Source organism: Oncorhynchus clarkii, chromosome 16 (genome assembly GCF_045791955.1).
Source record: "Oncorhynchus clarkii lewisi isolate Uvic-CL-2024 chromosome 16, UVic_Ocla_1.0, whole genome shotgun sequence".
Taxonomy (NCBI): Eukaryota; Metazoa; Chordata; class Actinopteri; order Salmoniformes; family Salmonidae; genus Oncorhynchus; species Oncorhynchus clarkii.
This window is the reverse complement of record NC_092162.1, coordinates 10,803,273-10,824,228: the sequence shown is the minus strand read 5'-3', so window position 1 is coordinate 10,824,228 and position 20,956 is coordinate 10,803,273. Positions and strand designations below refer to the sequence as shown.

General features: G+C 48.0%; 2 protein-coding genes across 2 annotated transcripts; both read left to right on the top strand.

The window, feature by feature from the left end:
* Window positions 1-758: 758 nt before the first annotated feature.
* LOC139367843 (regulator of G-protein signaling 9-like) lies at window positions 759-3,524 on the top strand. Its single transcript, XM_071106180.1, has 3 exons — window positions 759-800; window positions 2,225-2,631; window positions 2,718-3,524. The coding sequence occupies exons 1-3, from the start codon at window positions 759-761 to the stop codon at window positions 2,887-2,889; spliced, it is 621 nt and encodes a 206-aa protein (XP_070962281.1). The 3' UTR covers window positions 2,890-3,524.
* An 11,985-nt stretch (window positions 3,525-15,509) lies between these two features.
* On the top strand, window positions 15,510-19,428 carry LOC139367842 (uncharacterized PE-PGRS family protein PE_PGRS54-like). Its single transcript, XM_071106179.1, has 3 exons — window positions 15,510-17,823; window positions 17,923-18,687; window positions 18,827-19,428. Exons 1-3 carry the CDS (start codon window positions 15,510-15,512, stop codon window positions 19,426-19,428), a joined length of 3,681 nt encoding a protein of 1,226 aa, XP_070962280.1.
* Window positions 19,429-20,956: the final 1,528 nt, after the last annotated feature.

Genomic DNA, 20,956 nt, shown 5'->3' with positions numbered 1-20,956 from the left:
AAAGTATGTGGACACCTCGTTGAACATTTCATTCCAAAGTCATGGCCATTAATATGGAGTTGGTCCCCCCCGTTGCTGCTATAACAGCCTCCACTCTTCTGGGAAGGCTTTCCACTAGATGTTGGAACATTGCTGTGGGTTGAAGTCAGGGCTTGGTGCAGGCCAGTCAAGTTCTTCCACGCCGATCTCGACAAACCATTTCTGTATGGACCTCGGCTCTGTGCACGGGGGCATTGTCATGCTGAAACAGGAAAGGGCCCCAAACTGTTGCCACAAAGTTGGAACCACAGAATTCTCTAGAATGTCATTGTATGCTGTGGTGTTATGATGACAGGGGACGCAGCTCTGTTGCATCCTGCAGTGTGTGTGACGTTTGGTGTGGTGTGCGTTTGGGTGGCGTTCTATGATGTTTTTAATTAGACCCAAGCCACCCCCTGTACCCGGACTGTGAACTACTCCTCTCTGGGCGCAGGTATAGGGCACCCGTCAGCAGGAAAAACAGAACTAGACAATAATTTGTGCCAGGTGTGATATCCCTCCTAAATAGCTTGGGCTAATGTTCCTATCGACTCAGTAAGGCCAGCAGGCTAGTCTTTATATATATATATATATATATATATATATATATATATATATATATATATATATATATATATATATATATATATAGCCTTAAATATGTTTTATTGGTATGTAACTGTTATGAAAGTTGCATTGCCAATTTTGTTTTGTATTTAAACGCCACTTTAAACGTGTACATGACACTGCAACAACATTTCTCCATTGGGACAATAAAGTCAGTAAGTGGTAAGATTTCCCTTCACTGGAACTAAGGGGCCTTAACCATTATTCCTCATCCACCAAACTTTACAGTTGGCACTATGCATTCGGGCAGGAAGCGTTCTTCTGGCATCTGCCAAACCCAGATTAGTTCGTCGGACTGCCAGATGGTGAAGCGTGATTCATCACTCCAGAGAACGTGTTTTCACTGCTCCAGAGTCCAATGACGGCAACCTTTACACCACTCCAGCTGGCGTTTGGCATTGTGTATGGTGATCTTAGGCTTGTGTGCGACTGTTTGACCATGGAAACCCATTTCATGAAGCTCTTGAAGAACAGTTATTGTGCTGACGTTGCTTCCAGAGGCAGTTTAGAACTCAGTAGTGAGTGTTGCAACCGAGGACAGACGATTTTTACGCGCTTCAGTACTCGGCGGTCCCATTCTGTGAGCTTGTGTGGCCTACCACTTCGCGGCTGAGCCGTTTTTGCTCCTAGACATTTCCAGTTCACAATAACAGCACTTACAGTTGACCAGGGCAGCTCTAGCTGGGCAGAAATTTGATGAACTGACTTGTTGGAAAGGTGGTATCCTATGACGGTGCCACGTTAAAAGTCACTGAGCTCTTCAGTAAGGCTATTCTACTGCCAATCTTTGTCTATGGAGATTGCATGGCATGCTCGATTTTATACACCTGTCGGCAACAGGTGTGGCTGAATTAGCCACATCCACTAATTTGAAGGGGTGTCCACATACTTTTGTATATATATTGTAGATAGGCTAGAAATGTTTGAAAAATATTCTATTTTTTGTGATTGTTCCTCCCGGTTGCACACAGCAAGCGTCCATTCCCCCTATAACAATGGGAGTTATGGCTGATTTAAAATTAAATCGTCAACCCTGTTACAGTCAACCCTGTTACAGTCAACCCTGTCAATAGTCACTTTTATAGCCATGCTATATTAATTTGACCTCTTGAGATGTAACACGTTTATTGAGAAGTTGGAACGTGTGCTATTAATGATAGAATGTTCAAATTTGGTGGAATAAAATGATGAAGAAGAAAAGCCAGTCCCCTAAAGGCAGTCTATTTGTGGAATGGCACATATGTTGTATGTCATTACTGTAACCTACATGTCTGCACCATCTATACAATAAAGCATCAATTACCAGCCATATCTGTCTGTCATGTCATCTTCACTGTGTCATCCAGTCACTGTGCCCATCACTGTCCATAATGTCTTAACAGAACTCACAGATAACTCAGTCATTCCTGTCACAGGGCCAGACCAATCCATGCTACCCTTCATCTACAGTTTACCAGTGTTCAGCGTTTACTCATCATTTTTACCACTCCATCCCTGTGTGCGATGTATTAGTATGACCTCTCAGTGATCTTTCCCACCCCTGACCCTATATCTGACCTCTGACCTTTAACCCCTACAGCTGTGTCGCTTTACAGCACCCGTCCCCCACCTCGCGGTCTACTCCGGCCCCCCCTCCTCCTCCCCTGCCTCACCCCCTTTCCCCTTCCGTCTCCCTCACACCCCCACCTGCCCTTCACCCATCAGCGTAACCATAGACAGCACCCCCGCCTCAGAACGCAGGTGGGAGGAAGGAAGAGGAGGTGGGCTGGAGGGGGGAGAGGCGGGCCCTGAGTCCTGGGGGACAGCTGTCTCTTCTCGTTCCCGTATGGCTCTCTCATTGGGCCGTCTGTTGAGGCGGGGCTGTACTTCCTCCACGGTATTCGCCAGCCTGTCACCCAAATGTCCTGCCCCCGCCGGGACCAGCAGCCGCGTTCAGCCTATCAGCACGGAGCAGCCCAGCCAAGCCCCGCCCAGACGCATTGCCAAGTGAGTCACAGAGAGTAAGCTCACACACCTTTTATGCATCCTCATCCCTTCATTCCCTTCTCATTCCTCTTTCCTCGTTCCTTTAGTTTTTTCCAGATCAAGGTGGACATCCCTCCAGAGTGTCGCATCTACCCCATCGACTCCGAGGATGAGGAGGAGAGTGGGGGGGCGTCGAGAAGGGGAGGAGGAGGAGGAGGGCAGGTGAAGGAGATCATCTGTCCCTGGGAGAGTGTGACACCTCATGAGGGGGCTGGGTAACAAACACACACACATTCACGCACGAATGCACAACACACACAGAGATGGACACACACGGACACAGCTGAATCCTTACCGTAATCCTTAATTTAACCAAACTGATCGTTCTCTCGCACCTACCAGGTGACGGTCATTCAATTCATACATCAATGCTCTGGACATTCAGAAGTAGCAGAAGCTAGTCAAAGCTAGCTGAACGTTGCACACTGACATCAACCCAGCTCTTGATTATATGAGTCTACTGGGAGTTTGCACAACACCTCTCAGCAATGTACGTATTTATATATATATTCTAGTGAGTTAAACTCTGTTTAGTTTTCTGACGTTAGGTCTACAGTGTCTCCACCATGCTGCTGCTCTGTAGAGTTTTGCGTGAGGCTTCTCTGCTGTTTTATGTAGCTTTGTGGTACTCTAGTCCAGGACTCGGACTTGACTCGACCAGTGGTGACTTAGGACTTGGACTTGGACTTGACTCGGACTCGACCATTGGTGACTCGGACTTGACTCGGACACTATTCACGATTTTCATGGCTCGTGACTCGACTTGGACTTGACCAGTGGTGACTCAGACTTGGACTCGACCAGTGTTGACTCAGACTCGAACTCGACCAGTGTTGACTCAGACTTGGACTCGACCAGTGGTGACTCAGACTTGGACTCGACCAGTGTTGACTCAGACTTGGACTCGACCAGTGGTGACTCAGACTTGGACTCGACCAGTGTTGACTCAGACTTGGACTCCACCAGTTGTAACTTTGTTGTCAGACAATCTCTCTCTTCTGCATAATTCAACATACATTTTAGATAACTGTATTGTCTATTTAATAGCCTTACAAATGTGCCACACTGTAATGAAATTAAACTTTAAAATGTTTGAACAACAACGTTTAACACTATCAAGTGACTCGGACTCAAGGTTTACTGACTTGCCTAAATCACTGTTTCATACAGACCCCTGTTGGGTAGCCTTTGTCTTTATCTTTAGGGGTTAAGTGATGTTTTTCCATAGTGTCTTTCCTAATGGACAGTGCAGTGAGTTAACTAACAGAATGTATTTGACCCTCTACCTTTAATGTGTTTACAGAGACCAGAATGTGACATGTGAACAGTATTGTATGATTTCTTGTGTAAGTGCCTCAATAAATGACTAAACATGACTGTAACAGGGTGAAGAGTAAATTCATCTATGTGTTTAACCAGGGTCGTAACTTTCACTGGGGACGGGAGAGGGGACATTCTGAAATAGCATTTTTGCCCCCCCCCCCCTAGTTTTATCATTGGAATGTGATACAAACCAAGGCTTTAGGACCATACGGACGCCTTCGAGCGGTTGGGTAGGCTGTTTGGAGTGTTTATCCGCCTGTATACATTTTTTAAATAATAATAATTATGACCCCCCCACTTCTAAAACTAAAGTTGCGCCCCTGTGTGCAACTAGACTAACTGACAATGTATGGCATTATATACTGTATCTGTCTCCTGGGCAGTGGTGAGGATGCACGACCTCCACTAGGTGGAGTTCTCTGCATGTTTCATGGTTGAAGACAAGCTAACATACTACAACTATAAAGGCTATGGTTTTCCGTAGATATATTTTCACTAATAACACTGAACAAAAATATAAAAGCAACATGTAAAGTGTTGGACCCATGTTTCAGGAGCTGAAATAAAAGATCCCAGAAATGTTCCATACACACAAAAAGCTTATTTCTCTCAAATATTGTGCACAACTTTGTTTACATCCTTTGCCAAGATAATCCATCCACCTGACAGGTGTGGCACATCAAGAAGCTGATTAAACAGCATGATCATTACAATGAAAGACCACTCTAAAAATGTGCAGTTTTGTCACACAACACAATGCCACAGATGCCTCAAGTTCTGAGAGATTGTGCAATTGGCATGCTGACTGGAGGATTGTCCACCAGAGCCATTGCCAGAGAATTGAATGTTCATTTCTCTTCCATAAGCTGCCTCAAATGTCATTTTAGAGAATTTGGCAGTGCGTCCAACTGGCCTGACAACCACAGACCACGTGTATGACGTAGTGTGGGCGAGCGATTTGCTGATGTCAACGTAGTGTACAGAGCTCCCCATGGTGGCGGTGGGGTTATGGAATGGGCAGACATAAGCGACAGACAACGAACACAATTGCATTTTATCAATGGCAATTTGAATACACAGAGATACCGTGACGAGATCCTGAGGCCCATTGTCGTACCATTCATCCGTCTCCATCACCTCATGTTTCAGCATGATAATGCACAGCCCCATGTCGCAAGGATCTGTACACAATTCCTGGAAGCAGATAATGTCCCAGTTCTTCCATGGCCTGCATACTCACCAGGCATGTCACCCATTGAGCACATTTGGGATGCTCTGAATTGACGTGTACGACAGCGTGTTCCAGTTCCCAGCAGTATCCAGCAACATCGCACAGCCATTGAAGAGGAGTGAGACAACATCCCACAGGCCACAATCAACAGCCTGATGAACTCTATGTGAAGGAGATGTGTCGTGCTGCATGAGACAAATAGTGGTCACACCAGATACTGACTGGCTTTCTGATTCTTAACTGCACTGTAACTCAGTAAAATCTTTGAAATTGTTGCATGTTGTGCTTACATTTTTGTGCCGTATATTTGACACAAGTGGCAGCCCATGTGGTGACTATCATGTGAAGAATGGTAAAGATGAACAACCAACCAAATAGCACTAGTGACACATAATCAGCACCATGGATGGTGCTGATCAGAATCACCAGAAGCCAGGATCAGAAGCAGAAGCACTGTGGAAAAAATCAACAGGGAGAAAGATTCCTTGAGAGGATCCAGTCTCACACCTTCCTCTGCAACAAACCTTACTCCACAAAGAGAGTTACAGCCACCAATCATACAGTCATTCATTCAGTCAAGAGGACTTGTTCAGGCTAGATGAGATGATTGTATCTTGTCAGAAGATGCATATATTACTGAGCGTACAAAACATTGCATGACATAGACTCCTCTTTCCATGACATTAACTGACCAGATGAATCCAGGTGAAAGCTATCGTCCCTTATTGATGTCACCTGTTAAATCAACTACAATCAGGGGAGGAGACAGGTTAAAGAAGGATTTTTAAGCCCTGAGACATGGACTGTGTGTGTGCCATTCAGAGGGTGAAAGGGCAAGACAAAAGAGTTAAGTGTCTTTGAAAAGGTATAGTAGTAGGTGCCAGGCACAACAGTTTGAGTCTGTCAGGAACTGCAACGCTGCTGGGATTTTCATGCTCAACCGTTTCCTGTGTGTAACAAGAATGGTCCACCATTCCACCATGGTCCACCAACTGTGGGAAGCATTGGAGTCAACATGGACCAGTATCCCTGTGGAATGCTTTCAACACCTCGTAGATTCCATGCCCTGACAAATTTACACCCACTAAGTTTTACATGATGACAGCAGGATTTGCTGGTTTGATCAGGAGTCCCTAAAACATTAAACATCACAAATTACAATTCATAAAAAATGTAAAACGCCCATATATAGCAAGATAAATATGTATAATCGTATCTCTACATTAACTAACATATTCCTCTTAACTGTCGTTTCTTTTGCATGATTTGTTAGGAAGTTGTAATTACTTACATTTGCTTCCATCCTTGCCTGGAAACCTGACTTGAATTGCATTGAATTCTACGTTGGGAAGAAAGGAGCGTTTAAATCAGGAAAGTTTCCTCTCATGACCACTACAAGCCAGAATATTGAATAAAATTATATTTGAACCTACTTTCCTGGTTGTCCGTGTGGTTGGTGCTTTTGGAGGTAGGAATGTGAGACAATATATCCACAGGAAAGTATAATAACATAAACTTTTCAAAGCGCTGGCTTCACCTGAAGCCGAGCACAAGATAAAAATACATGCAGGAGACACAGGCAAACTGAGACACATGCAAACTGAGACGCAGGCAAACTGAGACGCAGGCATACTGAGACGCAGGCATACTGAGATGCAGGCATACTGAGACACAGGCATACTGAGACGCGGGTATGCTTCAGGTGATACACATCTGAACGCACTACCAGCGCTTTGAAAAGTTGATGTACATGTAATTATACTTTTCTGTGGATAAAATGTCATAATCCTACTCTCCTTGCTCTTCTCCTTTTTCTCCTCCTCTCTTCCCACTTCAGATAACGCAGGACAATCATAATGAGAGAGAGAGCTGCCTGGGGGCCGGGCCCGGTGTGTCGGTCTTGACGAAAGAATTAAAAGAACTTTGTCAGCTGAACTAAGCCACAGGGCATGCGCACTCACACACACACACACACAAACACACACACACGCACACACACATACAAACACAAACACAAACACACGGTCTCTAGAGAATAGTTATATTTATACCCAGTGGGCTCTGAGATGTCAGCCTCTCCTTTGCTAAAGCACAAACCTGGTTATTTATGGACCTGTTTTTATCTTTGACTTTCTCTTTCTGCTCTCAAGCTATTTTTACCCTCAAAGTCAGAGAGACAGACAGATGGACATTCTAGCATGGATGGATGGATGGAAGGAAGGAAGGAAGGAAGGAAGGAAGGAAGGAAGGAAGGAAGGAAGGAAGGAAGGAAGGAAGGAAGGATGGATGGATGGATGGATGGATGGATGGATGGATGGACGGACGGGCAGACAGTCACACAGACACGCAGCAGTTTGCGTAGTGAGCAGAGCAGTCCGGGTTACGTCATTCCTGCTGGTATGTTACATTATGGTAAAAAGGCTGACAGTTGGACCGGCTTAAAGGTCCTGAACCTCGTGTTTTCATGACATTTTATGATATTTGGATGAAACCAGATCAAATGATGATGATCAAAGTATGAAAAATGACTGTTGCTTCTACATTGATCAAGTTTGATCATAAAGTTACTGGTCCCCCCCCCCATGTCAAACACTTGGATTCAGGAGGCGGGATAAAGCGATATTTTTGATACACCAATGGTAACATCTTATTCTCTTACCTAATTTAAATATTTATCCTCTTAAGGATCCAACCCTCTTTTTCAATTTTCGCCTAAAATGATGTACCCAAATCTAACTGCCTGTAGCTCAGGACCTGAAGCAAGGACATGCATATTCTTGATACCATTTGAAAGGAAACACTGAAGTTTGTGGAAATGTGAAAATGAATGAAGGAGAATATAACACATTAGATCTGGTAGAAGATAATACATAGAGGTTTAAGTTCTGCCTTGTAATCAACATTGCAGAAGGCATGTTCGCAGAGGGGTGTGGTTTACATAACTAGGTAGCTAGGATACTGGTTCCAACGTTTGGCTGCAGCTTGTCAGCAAATATCATTTTAGGTTTCACCTATTCATCTCAGGCAAAAATACTCATAGGGTTCCGCATTCATCTGTGTCTAGTGTTAGCTAGTAACTGGCTGGCTTGGTCTTCAGCCAGCATGGAACAAAAAACTCACACGCAGTTGTCATACATTCAAATGTCTTGCCATCATTGATAGTTATAATATATGTCAAACTTAAAAGCTAAAGGAGAGCCGCACACTCTTGGAGCTCAGATGCCAAAAATATTTCTGTCCAACGTTTCGACAGACAAGCTGTTTTCATCAGGGTATAATGACAAACACTGTGGGGTGACTCATTTATATAGTGTCAAAAGACACACATCTGTAATCACACGTCTGTAATCATGGCCGGGTGTGGCCGGGTGTGGCCTGATATCATTGGTTAATTCTCATATTAAAATAGCATACAAAAACATAAATGGAGAGCGTACGATCATAGATACAATTTGGCTACATAAGCCTACAAACATTTACAATGAACAGCAAAATCACAATAATCACAAGAATGGCTTCAGATCAAAGTCTACGTTGAGACCGAAAGGGAGCGAGGGTCTTTAAATTAAAGAGGTCACCCCCTTTCCTAGGGAGGGTGACATGTTCGACGCCAATATAACGTAGAGACGAAATTGAGTGGTTTTCTTCCAAAAAGTGGGCCTGAGCTCCTGAGTGTGCGGCTCTCCTTTTTTGTAGTGTTCCACTCCGTTAGCCAGCACCACGCCTAAATAGGTGTGCGTTTCTTTCGCCTCTAAGTTATGATAGTTTCAACTGAAATAGTCCAAGATGAACTAGCTTGATTGGGCTAGCTAACTACATTTTACATCTAACGTTTTGCGTGATGTTTTAGTCACTCAAAAACCTATTTAACATGGGAATCAAAATGATTGTTCGGGACCTTTAACAACGAGAATATTCATTACAGTCCCCCACAGATATCATTTATTCAGGCATTAGTTCAGTGGGATAATTCTGCCTCTATGTCCCTGCCCCATGGCTCTCCCTTTGTACTGAGACTTGTTCAGTACAGGGTTGTCAACAATCTCTCTGTCTGTCTGTCTGTCTGTCTGTCTGTCTGTCTGTCTGTCTGTCTGTCTGTCTGTCTGTCTCTCTCTCTCTCTCTCTGACTCTCGTTCTCTCTCTCTCTGACTCTCTTTCTCTCTCTCTCTCTCTCTCTCTCTCTCTCTCTCTCTCTCTCTCTCTCTCTCTCTCTCTCTCTCTCTCTCTCTCTCTCTCTCTCTCTCTCTCTCTCTCTCTCTCTCTCTCTCTCTCTCTCTCTCTCTCTCTCTCTCTCTCTCTCTCTCTCTCTCTCTCTCTCTCTCTCTCTCTCTCTCTCTCTCTCTCTCTCTCTCTCTCTCTCTCTCTCTCTTCTCTCTCTCTCTCTCTCTCTCAGTATTCATCCCCACTGTCATACACTCGACAACTGTTTATTCACCAAACAGCAGCCATCTGACACCTGTGTACACAAACCAATAGCCACCGCACACACACATGCACTCACACGCAGGCTCCACAAACAGCTGGATGAACAGTTTTGCTAAGGCTCTGCCTCAGTCAGAGGGGGGGGGGGGGATTGGCCTCCTGGCCTGGGGACAAAGGATCCCTTCAACTCATCTGGCTAACAGTTAATGGATCCGCTAACTACTGTACTCTTCAACTCATGAGCTGCATCCTGTATATATTCAACAAGACCTGACTTCAGTATTCAACGTTTGTTCTAAGGGGGGAGGGGTCTTGTTGCTTACGCCCATATGCCATCCCTGTCTGCAAAGCCTTAGCAAGCCGAATGACTACTTGATGTTATTGTGCTCTCCGTTGCCCCTGGCGGCTGGTTTTGAAGGCATGTCACACTGATCTATTTTAGAGTAGCGTTGTTGTATTTTTAGCGGAGGGTTACAACGACAAAAAGACTGAGAAGGGAAACAGACATCAGACCGTAACCTGGGAAGACAGGAGAGCTTAAACGCGTGAAAACACCTGCCTGCTAGAATGAGTGAAAGATGCAAGGAGAGAGAGGGGCAGAGGGGAGAGAGAGGAGGAAGGGAGAGGGGGAGGGGGCTTTAGTGAGATGACATAAACATTGGTAGTAGAAGTGCGAGAGGAGAGATGAGAGGCGCTCGGAGGATGTTGCATGCATGCACGCTCACACACACAAACATTGAGACGTGTCAACTCCCTTGTTTAAAAATAGACATCAGTTACTCCAGAGCCTCATAAAGAGGGATAAGTGAGTCTGTGTGTTTTAGGATGGCAGCACTGGTAATCACTGTCAAATATATCTGTTAGTTAGGTGGATGCTTTGTCTGCTTGAGTCACGATGTCTCAGCCTCCTATCTGACTCTCTGATCTCTACGTCTTCACTGTTTAGGAAAGAGGGGAGGGGGGTAATGGAGAGAAGCAGAGAGGCAGGGTGAGAGAGAGAGAGAGAGAGAGAGAGAGAGATATGGGGGAGTGAGAGAGAGACATGGGGTGTGAGATGGAGGGAGGGAGAGAAAGAGAGATGGGGGTGTGAGAAGGAGGGAGCGAGAGGGAGAGAGGAGGGTGAGGGAAGGAGAGCGAGCGAGATGGGGGTGGGAGAGGGAGGGAGAGACAGGGAGAGAGAGAGAGAGAGAGATGGGGGTGTGAGAAGGAGGGAGAGACAGGGAGCGACAGGGAGAGAGAGATGGGGGTGTGAGAGGGAGGGAGAGACAGGGAGCGACAGAGAGAGAGAGAGAGAGAGAGAGAGAGAGAGAGATGGGGGTGTGAGGGAGGGAGGGAGCGACAGGGAGAGAGGAGGGTGAGAGAAGGACAGCAACGGGAGCATGCGAGAAAATGAGACACACACAAAAAACCCTCAAGGGTTCTCTGGGAAGGGTGATGGTTCTATATGGAACCATAATGACTCAAATAACCCTTTGAGCTCTTCAATGGTTCTTTACAGTTCACAAAAGGGTTATTTGCTCTTTTAGTGATAATTAACATCTAGGGCATGCGGCCCATTACAATATTTCGGAGCGTGGTTTGTGCACAGCGCTTTTGTGCAACCGTGACTGAGAGTTTCATTCCAGTTTATCTAATGTGTTGTGTTATTACAAATTGTATATGACTATGGCCAGTGCCGGTGGCTTGTGAAGACTCATGTATGGTCTTGTGTCAATTGATAAAGGTTGACTAAATCAGTCAGTGGTTCTCAGTTCTCTCCTCAGGGACCCCCAGCTGTTCCAGAGGTAGTCCACTAGATTCAACTTGTCAATTAACACAATAATAACACCTATGGAAGTTTAACAATATAATATGGCTGACCAGAATAAAACACCCTGTATGGTTCTACAAAGAACCTTTTAGATTGAGAAAAGTTATTCATGTGACCATACAGGTTCCATTTAGAACCTCTTGAGTATGGTTCTCTAATAGAACCTTCAAAAAAGGTTATATAAAGTACCAAAAATGGTTCCACTATGTTACAAGCCAAATAACTCCTATTTGGTGCTATTTACAACCATCATTTATTTTGTGTGTAGAGAGGAAGATAGAGGGAAAGGGGGAGTGAGGAGAGAGAGATTTTCAGATGTTAAAAAGAGAGAGAGATTTTCAGATGTTAAAAAGAGAGAGAGATTTTCAGATGTTAAAAAGAGAGAGAGATTTTCAGATGTTAAAAAGAGAGAGATTTTCAGATGTTAAAAAGAGAGAGATTCTCAGATGTTAAAAAGAGAGAGAGATTTTCAGATGTTAAAAAGAGAGATTTTCAGATGTTAAAAAGAGAGAGAGATTCTCAGATGTTAAAAAGAGAGAGAGATTTTCAGATGTTAAAAAGAGAGATTTTCAGATGTTAAAAAGAGAGAGAGATTTTCAGATGTTAAAAAGAGAGAGATTTTCAGATGTTAAAAAGAGAGAGAGATTCTCAGATGTTAAAAAGAGAGAGAGATTTTCAGATGTTTAAAAGAGAGAGAGAGGGAGAGAGAGAGGATAAATCCTTACACCACTATGATGAGGACTCACAGCACCTTCTGTGATTGAGAGAGAGAGAGAGAGAGATGGGGGGGGGGGAGAGAGAGAGATAGAGAGAGAGAGAGAGAGGGGAGAGAGAGAGAGAGAGAGAGAGAGAAGCAGGATTAGACTGCACGGCAGATGAGCGGAGCCAGTCGGAAAACTCCAGGAAAAATCTGTGACTGTGTGAGAGCAACAGGAGAGGACCTGCCGCTATATACAGCTCCGACAAGCCAGACCACCGTCGGTCCATCAGTCAGTCTTTCGGTCCCATAGACGTCTGCAGCTCTTCCATATGGGAACTCCTCTGGACACATCGGACCTGAGGGACACAGACCGGAATACTCACCGCACTCCGCAAAGAGAACACAAGGAATATTCAGCACAGGGAGACACACTAACTCAAGAACATACTCCACACACTCCGGAGATACAAACCCATGGGAATACTGTCTGCACTTTACAGAGGGAGGACAACAAGGAGACCACAATGGAATATTGACGACACCCCAGGGACTGGAGAATACAACAGTGGGAGAACAAACTCGGAGTGGAGGAAAACGTCAGGTGGAAAAAGGACAGAAACTTGTATTTTTTTTATCTGATTAACTGAATAACAATTGATTCCCATGGAGAGGACCTGTATATCATTCCTAGAGAGGAAGAGACAGAGGAAGAGGTAGAAAACGACAGAGAGAAATAGAGAGGTTGTGACCATGGTGGGGTTTCTGCACTATGTTCTTACTCTTTAAAAACCTTGTCACCCTGTTTTCTCCGCTGGGTGGACTTCTCATCATCACTCTGTTCTCTCCTCTACAGACAAGCAGGGAGCGAGGGAGACAGGCAGACTGACAGAGAGCTAAACAGCAGGTTCATACACACACACACACACACACACACATACATACACACACACACACACACACACACACACACACACACACACACACACACACACACACACACACACACACACACACACACACACACACACACACACACACAGAGAGAGCTGGCTGCCTCTGTCTCACACCTCTCCCCAGCGAATCACTCCTGTCAGAAGGAGGAGTGTGTGAACAGCTTTGCTCCTCTCTCTGTCATCCCCCCTCCCCTCTCATTTTCACTGTCCCCACCTCAGTTCCACTCATTAACACCTGCTATAGTTCTGCTTCACACATTACACACTCACACTGTCCATATGCTGCCACTCTCCCATTGAGATGTGCTCTCCTTCAAGAGAGCATTCCACTACCTCACACAAACTTTTATACACACACAGTTTGAACACACACCCCTACAGGTGTTGAGAGAGGATAGAGGGAAGTAAGAGACAGACGAAAGGAGAGAAAGAAAGAGCGAGCGATAGAGAGAGAGTGAGAGAAAGAGAGAGAGAGAGAGACAGAGAAAGAGCGAGCGATAGAGAGAGAGAGAAAGAGAGTGTGAGAGAGAGAAAGAGAGAGTGAGAGAGAGAGAGAGAGAGAGAGAGCGAGAGCGTAAGAGAGAGTGAGACAGAGAGAGACAGAGAGAAAGAGAGAGAGAGAGAGAGAGAACGAAACAGGAAAAAAAAGAAAGAGGGAGACAGAGAAAGATGAAACAGCGGAAGCTGAGGTTGAATGAAGACAGTTGGCACAGGTAATACACAATCTAAGTGTGTGTGAAAGATCTGGGTCAATGAATTAGTGTTTCCGTCAAAAAAGCTGGTCCCTATGAGAGAGAAAGAGGGGGATAGAGAGAGAGAGAAAGGAGGGAGAGAGGGAGAGAGAGAGAGAGAGAGAGAGAGAGAGAAATTCCCTGTTGCTGACAGTGCAAGACAGTTTGTAGTCAAATGTTGTTGTATAAATTACACCTTAATATGATTTTGGTATTTTTGAAAAGGTGTTGGTGGAGCTTAAAAGGTCACTCTCTCTTTCTCTGTCTCTGTCTCTGTCTCTGTCTCTGTCTCTGTCTCTGTCTCTGTCTCTGTCTCTCTCTCTCTCTCTCTCTCTCTCTCTCTCTCTCTCTCTCTCTCTCTCTCTCTCTCTCTCTCTCTCTCTCTCTCTCTCTCTCTCTCTCTCTCTCTCTCTCTCTCTCTCTCTCTCTCTCTCTCTCTCTCTCTCTCTCTCTCTCTGTCTCTGTCTCTGTCTCTCTCTCTCTCTCTCTCTCTCTCTCTCTCTCTCTCTCTCTCTCTCTCTCTCTCTCTCTCTCTCTCTCTCTCTCTCTCTCTCTCTCTCTCTCTCTCTGTGTCTGTGTGTGTGCTTCTGCAGTTTTATTCCTGCCAGTCACTGTCCCATTACAGCTGTGTACAGAAGGTCTAATGTGTGTGTGTCGTTTTGATTGCGCAGGGCAGGTCTAATGCATCTCTATTAGCGATGGGTAGCGTATCCCACGGTTACAAGGTGATGAATGGCCATGCCAACTCTAATATACAGCCCATTCTCTTATGGAATACGGCCGTACCAGATTGCGTTTGGAACTGGCAAAATGTGGAAGCTATATTGTCCACTAGGGGCAATGTGAGAGCCTGTTACCATTTAGTAGGCTGGCAGCTTTGTGGATGGGGATGGTGGATGGACTCCGAGGGTCGCGTGTTCAGTCAGTGCTAGGCACTGATTTCTATTCTTCTTCTTTTCTTCTTTTTTAAACCTTTAACTTAACCACTTGGAATTAATGCCTAAACCTAAGTTTAAGACTATTCCTAAACTTAATTCTAATCTTCACCTTTCGGGAATTAATGTCTAAACCTTAGTTTCACTGTGGACTTTTTTCACAGCTAAGATACGGCACCACATGCCCTAATTAAAACGGCAAGCCATCGCATGGTTCTGTATCTGCAGTTACGCCACGGGGTGCCGTTATATTCTGAGATTGGGTTGCTAAAATACGTGTCAGGCTGTTTAACTGTTTATTACAATCACAATTACATCCTAACTGAAGTGTGTGTGTGTGCTCTGCAGTGTGTCTGTCTGTGTGTATCTCTGTGTGTGTGTGTGCTCTGCAGTGTGTCTGTCTGTGTGTATCTCTGTGTGTGTGTGTGTTCTCTGAAGTGTGTCTGTCTGTGTGTATCTCTGTGTGTGTGTGTTCTCTGAAGTGTGTGTGTGTGTGTGTGTGTGTGTGTGTGTGTGTGTGTGTGTGTGTGTGTGTGTGTGCGTGCGTGCGTGCGTGTACCTAGCAGGTGTTGTAGCAGATTGGGTGGTATACGTAGGTAGTGATGAGAGGGAACAGGGAAACAACTAGCAGAGCTTTGAGTGGTTCCATACTGATGTACATCATAACCTGTTACCTTCAAGTAGGGTGGAAGGGGACGGTGGAAAGGGATGGTGGAAGGGGACGTTGGAAAGGGATGGTGGAAAGGGATGGTGGAAGGGGACGGTGGAAAGGGACGGTGGAAAGTGGACGGTGGAAAGGGGACGGTGGAAGGGGACGGTGGAAAGGGGACGGTGGAAAGGGGACGGTGGAAAGGGGACAGGGGAAAGGGGACGATGGAAAGGGACGGTGGAAGGGGACGGTGGAAGGGGACGTTGGAAGGGGGACGGTGGAAGGGGACGTTGGAAGGGGGACGGTGGAAGGGGACGTTGGAAGGGGGACGGTGGAAGGGGACGTTGGAAGGGGGACGGTGGAAGGGGACGTTGGAAGGGGGACGGTGGAAAGGGGACGTTGGAAAGGGGACGGTGGAAAGGGGACGGTGGAAAGGGGACGGTGGAAAGGGACGGTGGAAGGGGACGGTGGAAAGGGACGGTGGAAGGGGACGGTGGAAGGGGACGGTGGAAAGGGACGGTGGAAAGGGACGGTGGAAAGGGGACGGTGGAAAGGGATGGTGGAAGGGGACGGTGGAAAGGGACGGTGGAAAGGGACGGTGGAAAGGGACGGTGGAAAGGGACGGTGGAAGGGGACGGTGGAAAGGGACGGTGGAAAGGGACGGTGGAAGGGGACGGTGGAAAGGGGACGGTGGAAAGGGGACGGTGGAAAGGGACGGTGGAAAGGGGCGGTGGAAAGGGACGGTGGAAAGGGACGGTGGAAGGGGACGGTGGAAGGGGACGGTGGAAAGGGACGGTGGAAAGGGACGGTGGAAGGGGACGGTGGAAGGGGACGGTGGAAGGGGACGTTGGAAGGGGGACGGTGGAAGGGGACGGTGGAAAGGGACGGTGGAAAGGGACGGTGGAAAGGGGCGGTGGAAAGGGGCGGTGGAAAGGGACGGTGGAAGGGGACGGTGGAAGGGGACGGTGGAAGGGGACGGTGGAAGGGGACGGTGGAAAGGGACGGTGGAAGGGGACGGTGGAAGGGGACGGTGGAAGGGGACGGTGGAAAGGGACGGTGGAAAGGGACGGTGGAAGGGGACGGTGGAAGGGGACGGTGGAAGGGGACGTTGGAAGGGGGACGGTGGAAGGTGACGTTGGAAGGGGGACGGTGGAAGGGGATGTTGGAAGGGGGACGGTGGAAGGGGGACGGTGGAAAGGGGACGGTGGAAAGGGACGGTGGAAAGGGATGTGGAAAGGGACGGTGGAAAGGGACGGTGGAAGGGGACGGTGGAAGGGGACGGTGGAAGGGACGGTGGAAAGGGACGGTGGAAAGGGACGGTGGAAAGGGACGGTGGAAGGGGACGGTGGAAAGGGGACGGTGGAAAGGGGATGGTGGAAAGGGACGGTGGAAAGGGACGGTGGAAGGGGACGGTGGAAAGGGGACGGTGGAAGGGGATGGTGGAAAGGGACGGTGGAAAGGGACGGTGGAAAGGGACGGTGGAAGGGGACGGTGCAAGGGGACGGTGCAAGGGGACGGTGGAAGGGGGACGGTGGAAGGGGACGGTGGAAAGGGACGGTGGAAAGGGACGGTGGAAAGGGGCGGTGGAAAGGGACGGTGGAAAGGGACGGTGGAAGGGGACGGTGGAAGGGGACGGTGGAAAGGGACGGTGGAAAGGGACGGTGTAAGGGGACGGTGGAAGGGGACGGTGGAAGGGGACGTTGGAAGGGGGACGGTGGAAGGTGACGTTGGAAGGGGGACGGTGGAAGGGGACGTTGGAAGGGGGACGGTGGAAGGGGGACGGTGGAAAGGGGACGGTGGAAAGGGACGGTGGAAAGGGATGTGGAAAGGGACGGTGGAAAGGGACGGTGGAAGGGGACGGTGGAAGGGGACGGTGGAAGGGGACGGTGGAAAGGGATGGTGGAAAGGGACGGTGGAAAGGGACGGTGGAAGGGGACGGTGGAAGGGGACAGTGGAAGGGGGACGGTGGACGGTGGAAGGGGACGTTGGAAGGTGGACGGTGGAAGGGGACGTTGGAAGGGGGACGGTGGAAGGGGACGTTGGAAGGGGGACGATGGAAAGGGGACGGTGGAAAGGGGACGGTGGAAAGGGGACGGTGGAAAGGGACGGTGGAAGGGGACGGTGGAAGGGGACGGTGGAAAGGGACGGTGGAAGGGGGACGGTGGAAGGGGACGGTGGAAAGGGACGGTGGAAGGGGACGGTGGAAAGGGACGGTGGAAGGGGACGGTGGAAAGGGGACGGTGGAAGGGGACGGTGGAAAGGGACGGTGGAAAGGGGACGGTGGAAAGGGACGGTGGAAGGGGACGGTGGAAAGGGACGGTGGAAGGGGACGGTGGAAAGGGGACGGTGGAAAGGGACGGTGGAAAGGGACGGTGGAAAGGGATGGTGGAAGGGGGACGGTGGAAGCACCTGCCTCTGGTGCCAAATGTTGCATTTTTTAATCCAGCGATATAACGTTTTTTTTATTTTTATTTTTGTTTTAAGCCTTTCCCAAACAGGGATGGTGGAAAGGGACGGTGGAAAGGGACGGTGGAAGGGGACGGTGGAAGGGGACGGTGGAAAGGGACGGTGGAAAGGGACGGTGGAAGGGGACGGTGGAAGGGGACGGTGGAAGGGGGACGGTGGACGGTGGAAGGGGACGTTGGAAGGTGGACGGTGGAAGGGGACGTTGGAAGGGGGACGGTGGAAGGGGACGTTGGAAGGGGGACGATGGAAAGGGGACGGTGGAAAGGGGACGGTGGAAAGGGGACGGTGGAAAGGGACGGTGGAAGGGGACGGTGGAAGGGGATGGTGGAAAGGGATGGTGGAAAGGGACGGTGGAAAGGGACGGTGGAAGGGGACGGTGGAAGGGGACGGTGGAAGGGGGACGGTGGACGGTGGAAGGGGACGTTGGAAGGTGGACGGTGGAAGGGGACGTTGGAAGGGGGACGGTGGAAGGGGACGTTGGAAGGGGGACGATGGAAAGGGGACGGTGGAAAGGGGACGGTGGAAAGGGGACGGTGGAAAGGGACGGTGGAAGGGGACGGTGGAAGGGGACGGTGGAAAGGGACGGTGGAAGGGGGACGGTGGAAGGGGACGGTGGAAAGGGACGGTGGAAGGGGACGGTGGAAAGGGACGGTGGAAGGGGACGGTGGAAAGGGGACGGTGGAAGGGGACGGTGGAAAGGGACGGTGGAAAGGGGACGGTGGAAAGGGACGGTGGAAGGGGACGGTGGAAAGGGACGGTGGAAGGGGACGGTGGAAAGGGGACGGTGGAAGGGGACGGTGGAAAGGGACGGTGGAAAGGGATGGTGGAAGGGGGACGGTGGAAGCACCTGCCTCTGGTGCCAAATGTTGCATTTTTTAATCCAGCGATATAACGTTTTTTTTATTTTTATTTTTGTTTTAAGCCTTTCCCAAACAGGGATGGTGGAAAGGGACGGTGGAAAGGGACGGTGGAAGGGGACGGTGGAAGGGGACGGTGGAAAGGGACGGTGGAAAGGGACGGTGGAAGGGGACGGTGGAAGGGGACGGTGGAAGGGGGACGGTGGACGGTGGAAGGGGACGTTGGAAGGTGGACGGTGGAAGGGGACGTTGGAAGGGGGACGGTGGAAGGGGACGTTGGAAGGGGGACGATGGAAAGGGGACGGTGGAAAGGGGACGGTGGAAAGGGGACGGTGGAAAGGGACGGTGGAAGGGGACGGTGGAAGGGGATGGTGGAAAGGGACGGTGGAAGGGGGACGGTGGAAGGGGACGGTGGAAAGGGACGGTGGAAGGGGACGGTGGAAGGGGACGGTGGAAGGGGACGGTGGAAGGGGACGGTGGAAGGGGACGGTGGAAAGGGACGGTGGAAAGGGGACGGTGGAAAGGGGGTGGAAGGGGACGGTGGAAGGGACGGTGGAAGGGGACGTTGGGACGGTGGAAGGGGACGGTGGAAAGGGACGGTGGAAAGGGACGGTGGAAGGGGGACGGTGGAAGCACCTGCCTCTGGTGCCAAATGTTGCATTTTTTAATCCAGCGATATAACGTTTTTTTATTTTTTTATTTTTGTTTTAAGCCTTTCCCAAACATTAACCCTAACCTTAACTTTTAACACTTTGAAATTTGACATTCGGAACAACTTTGAAATGTGACGTTTGAGAAACAGATGAACATGTAATTGTGACGAGAGACTGTGAGCGCTGGTTGGAATAATATATCCTATAGTATTCTGACGTGTGAAACCTGAATAGATTTCTTTGGCATATGAAGTAGAAGGAATAGAAATAGTTGTTACTGCTGCTCACCTCATAGGCAATAGTTTATTCCTGTGCTTCCTGGAGGGTCTGTCCATCAGGCTCCCTGCTAGTAAACCATATGGCCATTGAACTGGGGCATCACTGTATGATAATGGTGACATGGTTAGGAGATATGAATAACTGTTGAGATGGACCATTGGGCTGTGCTGCAGCGTGGCAGTGGTGCTGTGAGGTGTGTGTGACCCAAGTAGTGTGTGTGTGTGTGTGTGTGTGTGTGTGTGTGTGTGTGTTTGTGTCTACCTGAGGTCCCAGTGAGAGTGAGTCTTTATCCCTCATTACTGAGCCTTCCGCCATCTGGACAGAATCTTATTTTAACACAGCTCTACAGATGTCCACTACCAATCTGTGTGTATGTGTGTGTGTCCGTGTGTTTGTGTGTGTTCTGTAAACTTGCATGAATGTGTGTGTGTGTGAGTGTATGAATGTGGATGAGTGTGTGTGTATGTGTGTGTGCGTGCGTGCGTGCGTGCGTGCGTGCGTGTGTGTGTGTGTGTGTGTGTGTGTGTGTGTGTGTGTGTGTGTGTGTGTGTGTGTGTGTGTGTGAAAAAATAGTGAGCATAAGTGTGTTTGTGTGTGAATGAGCATAAGTGTGTGTGAATGGACATCAGTTAAAATAGTACTCTAACGTAATTGGTTTTAAAATGGGATATTTTTATGATGAGATTATTGTTCTTACCAGATGGCTTTCAGTTGAGTGCTTGGCAGAGATTTCTCCCACAGTCTGTGTTTTTTTACTGATTGTTCTAGGCTTTTGTGACCAACAGGGTTTAAACGCACCACAACACGATGAAAGGTCGCTGAGCTAAATATCATATTTGCCTGAAACGATCACTTCGTCTAAGCCTACTCTGAATTCTTGCCTAACCCTGTTTTTCAAAAAGTCTGAAACTTCGAACAATATGATAGGCATATCGATAATATTACCGTTAAATCAACACTATCATCACTCCTGTTTAACAACTCTAAATCGTTTTGGCAAAGTAGGCATCAAATCACTTGCCGATAACGTTTGAAAGGTCTATTTTCATCAAACACAATCAAAGTTTACATGGAGACCAGATGCCTTCAATTACCCAATTCTTAAAGCCACACCCAATTTAGCCATATTTTTTTAATACTATGTGATATTGTGCTCCATTAACAAAATAATCACTTGAAATAACATGATGTAGGCTAATTAAACTATCAAAATAAATATATGTGATTATTTAATAGACTAGTGGTTATTGTGGTTAAGTGGTTAAGTATGGTCAAAA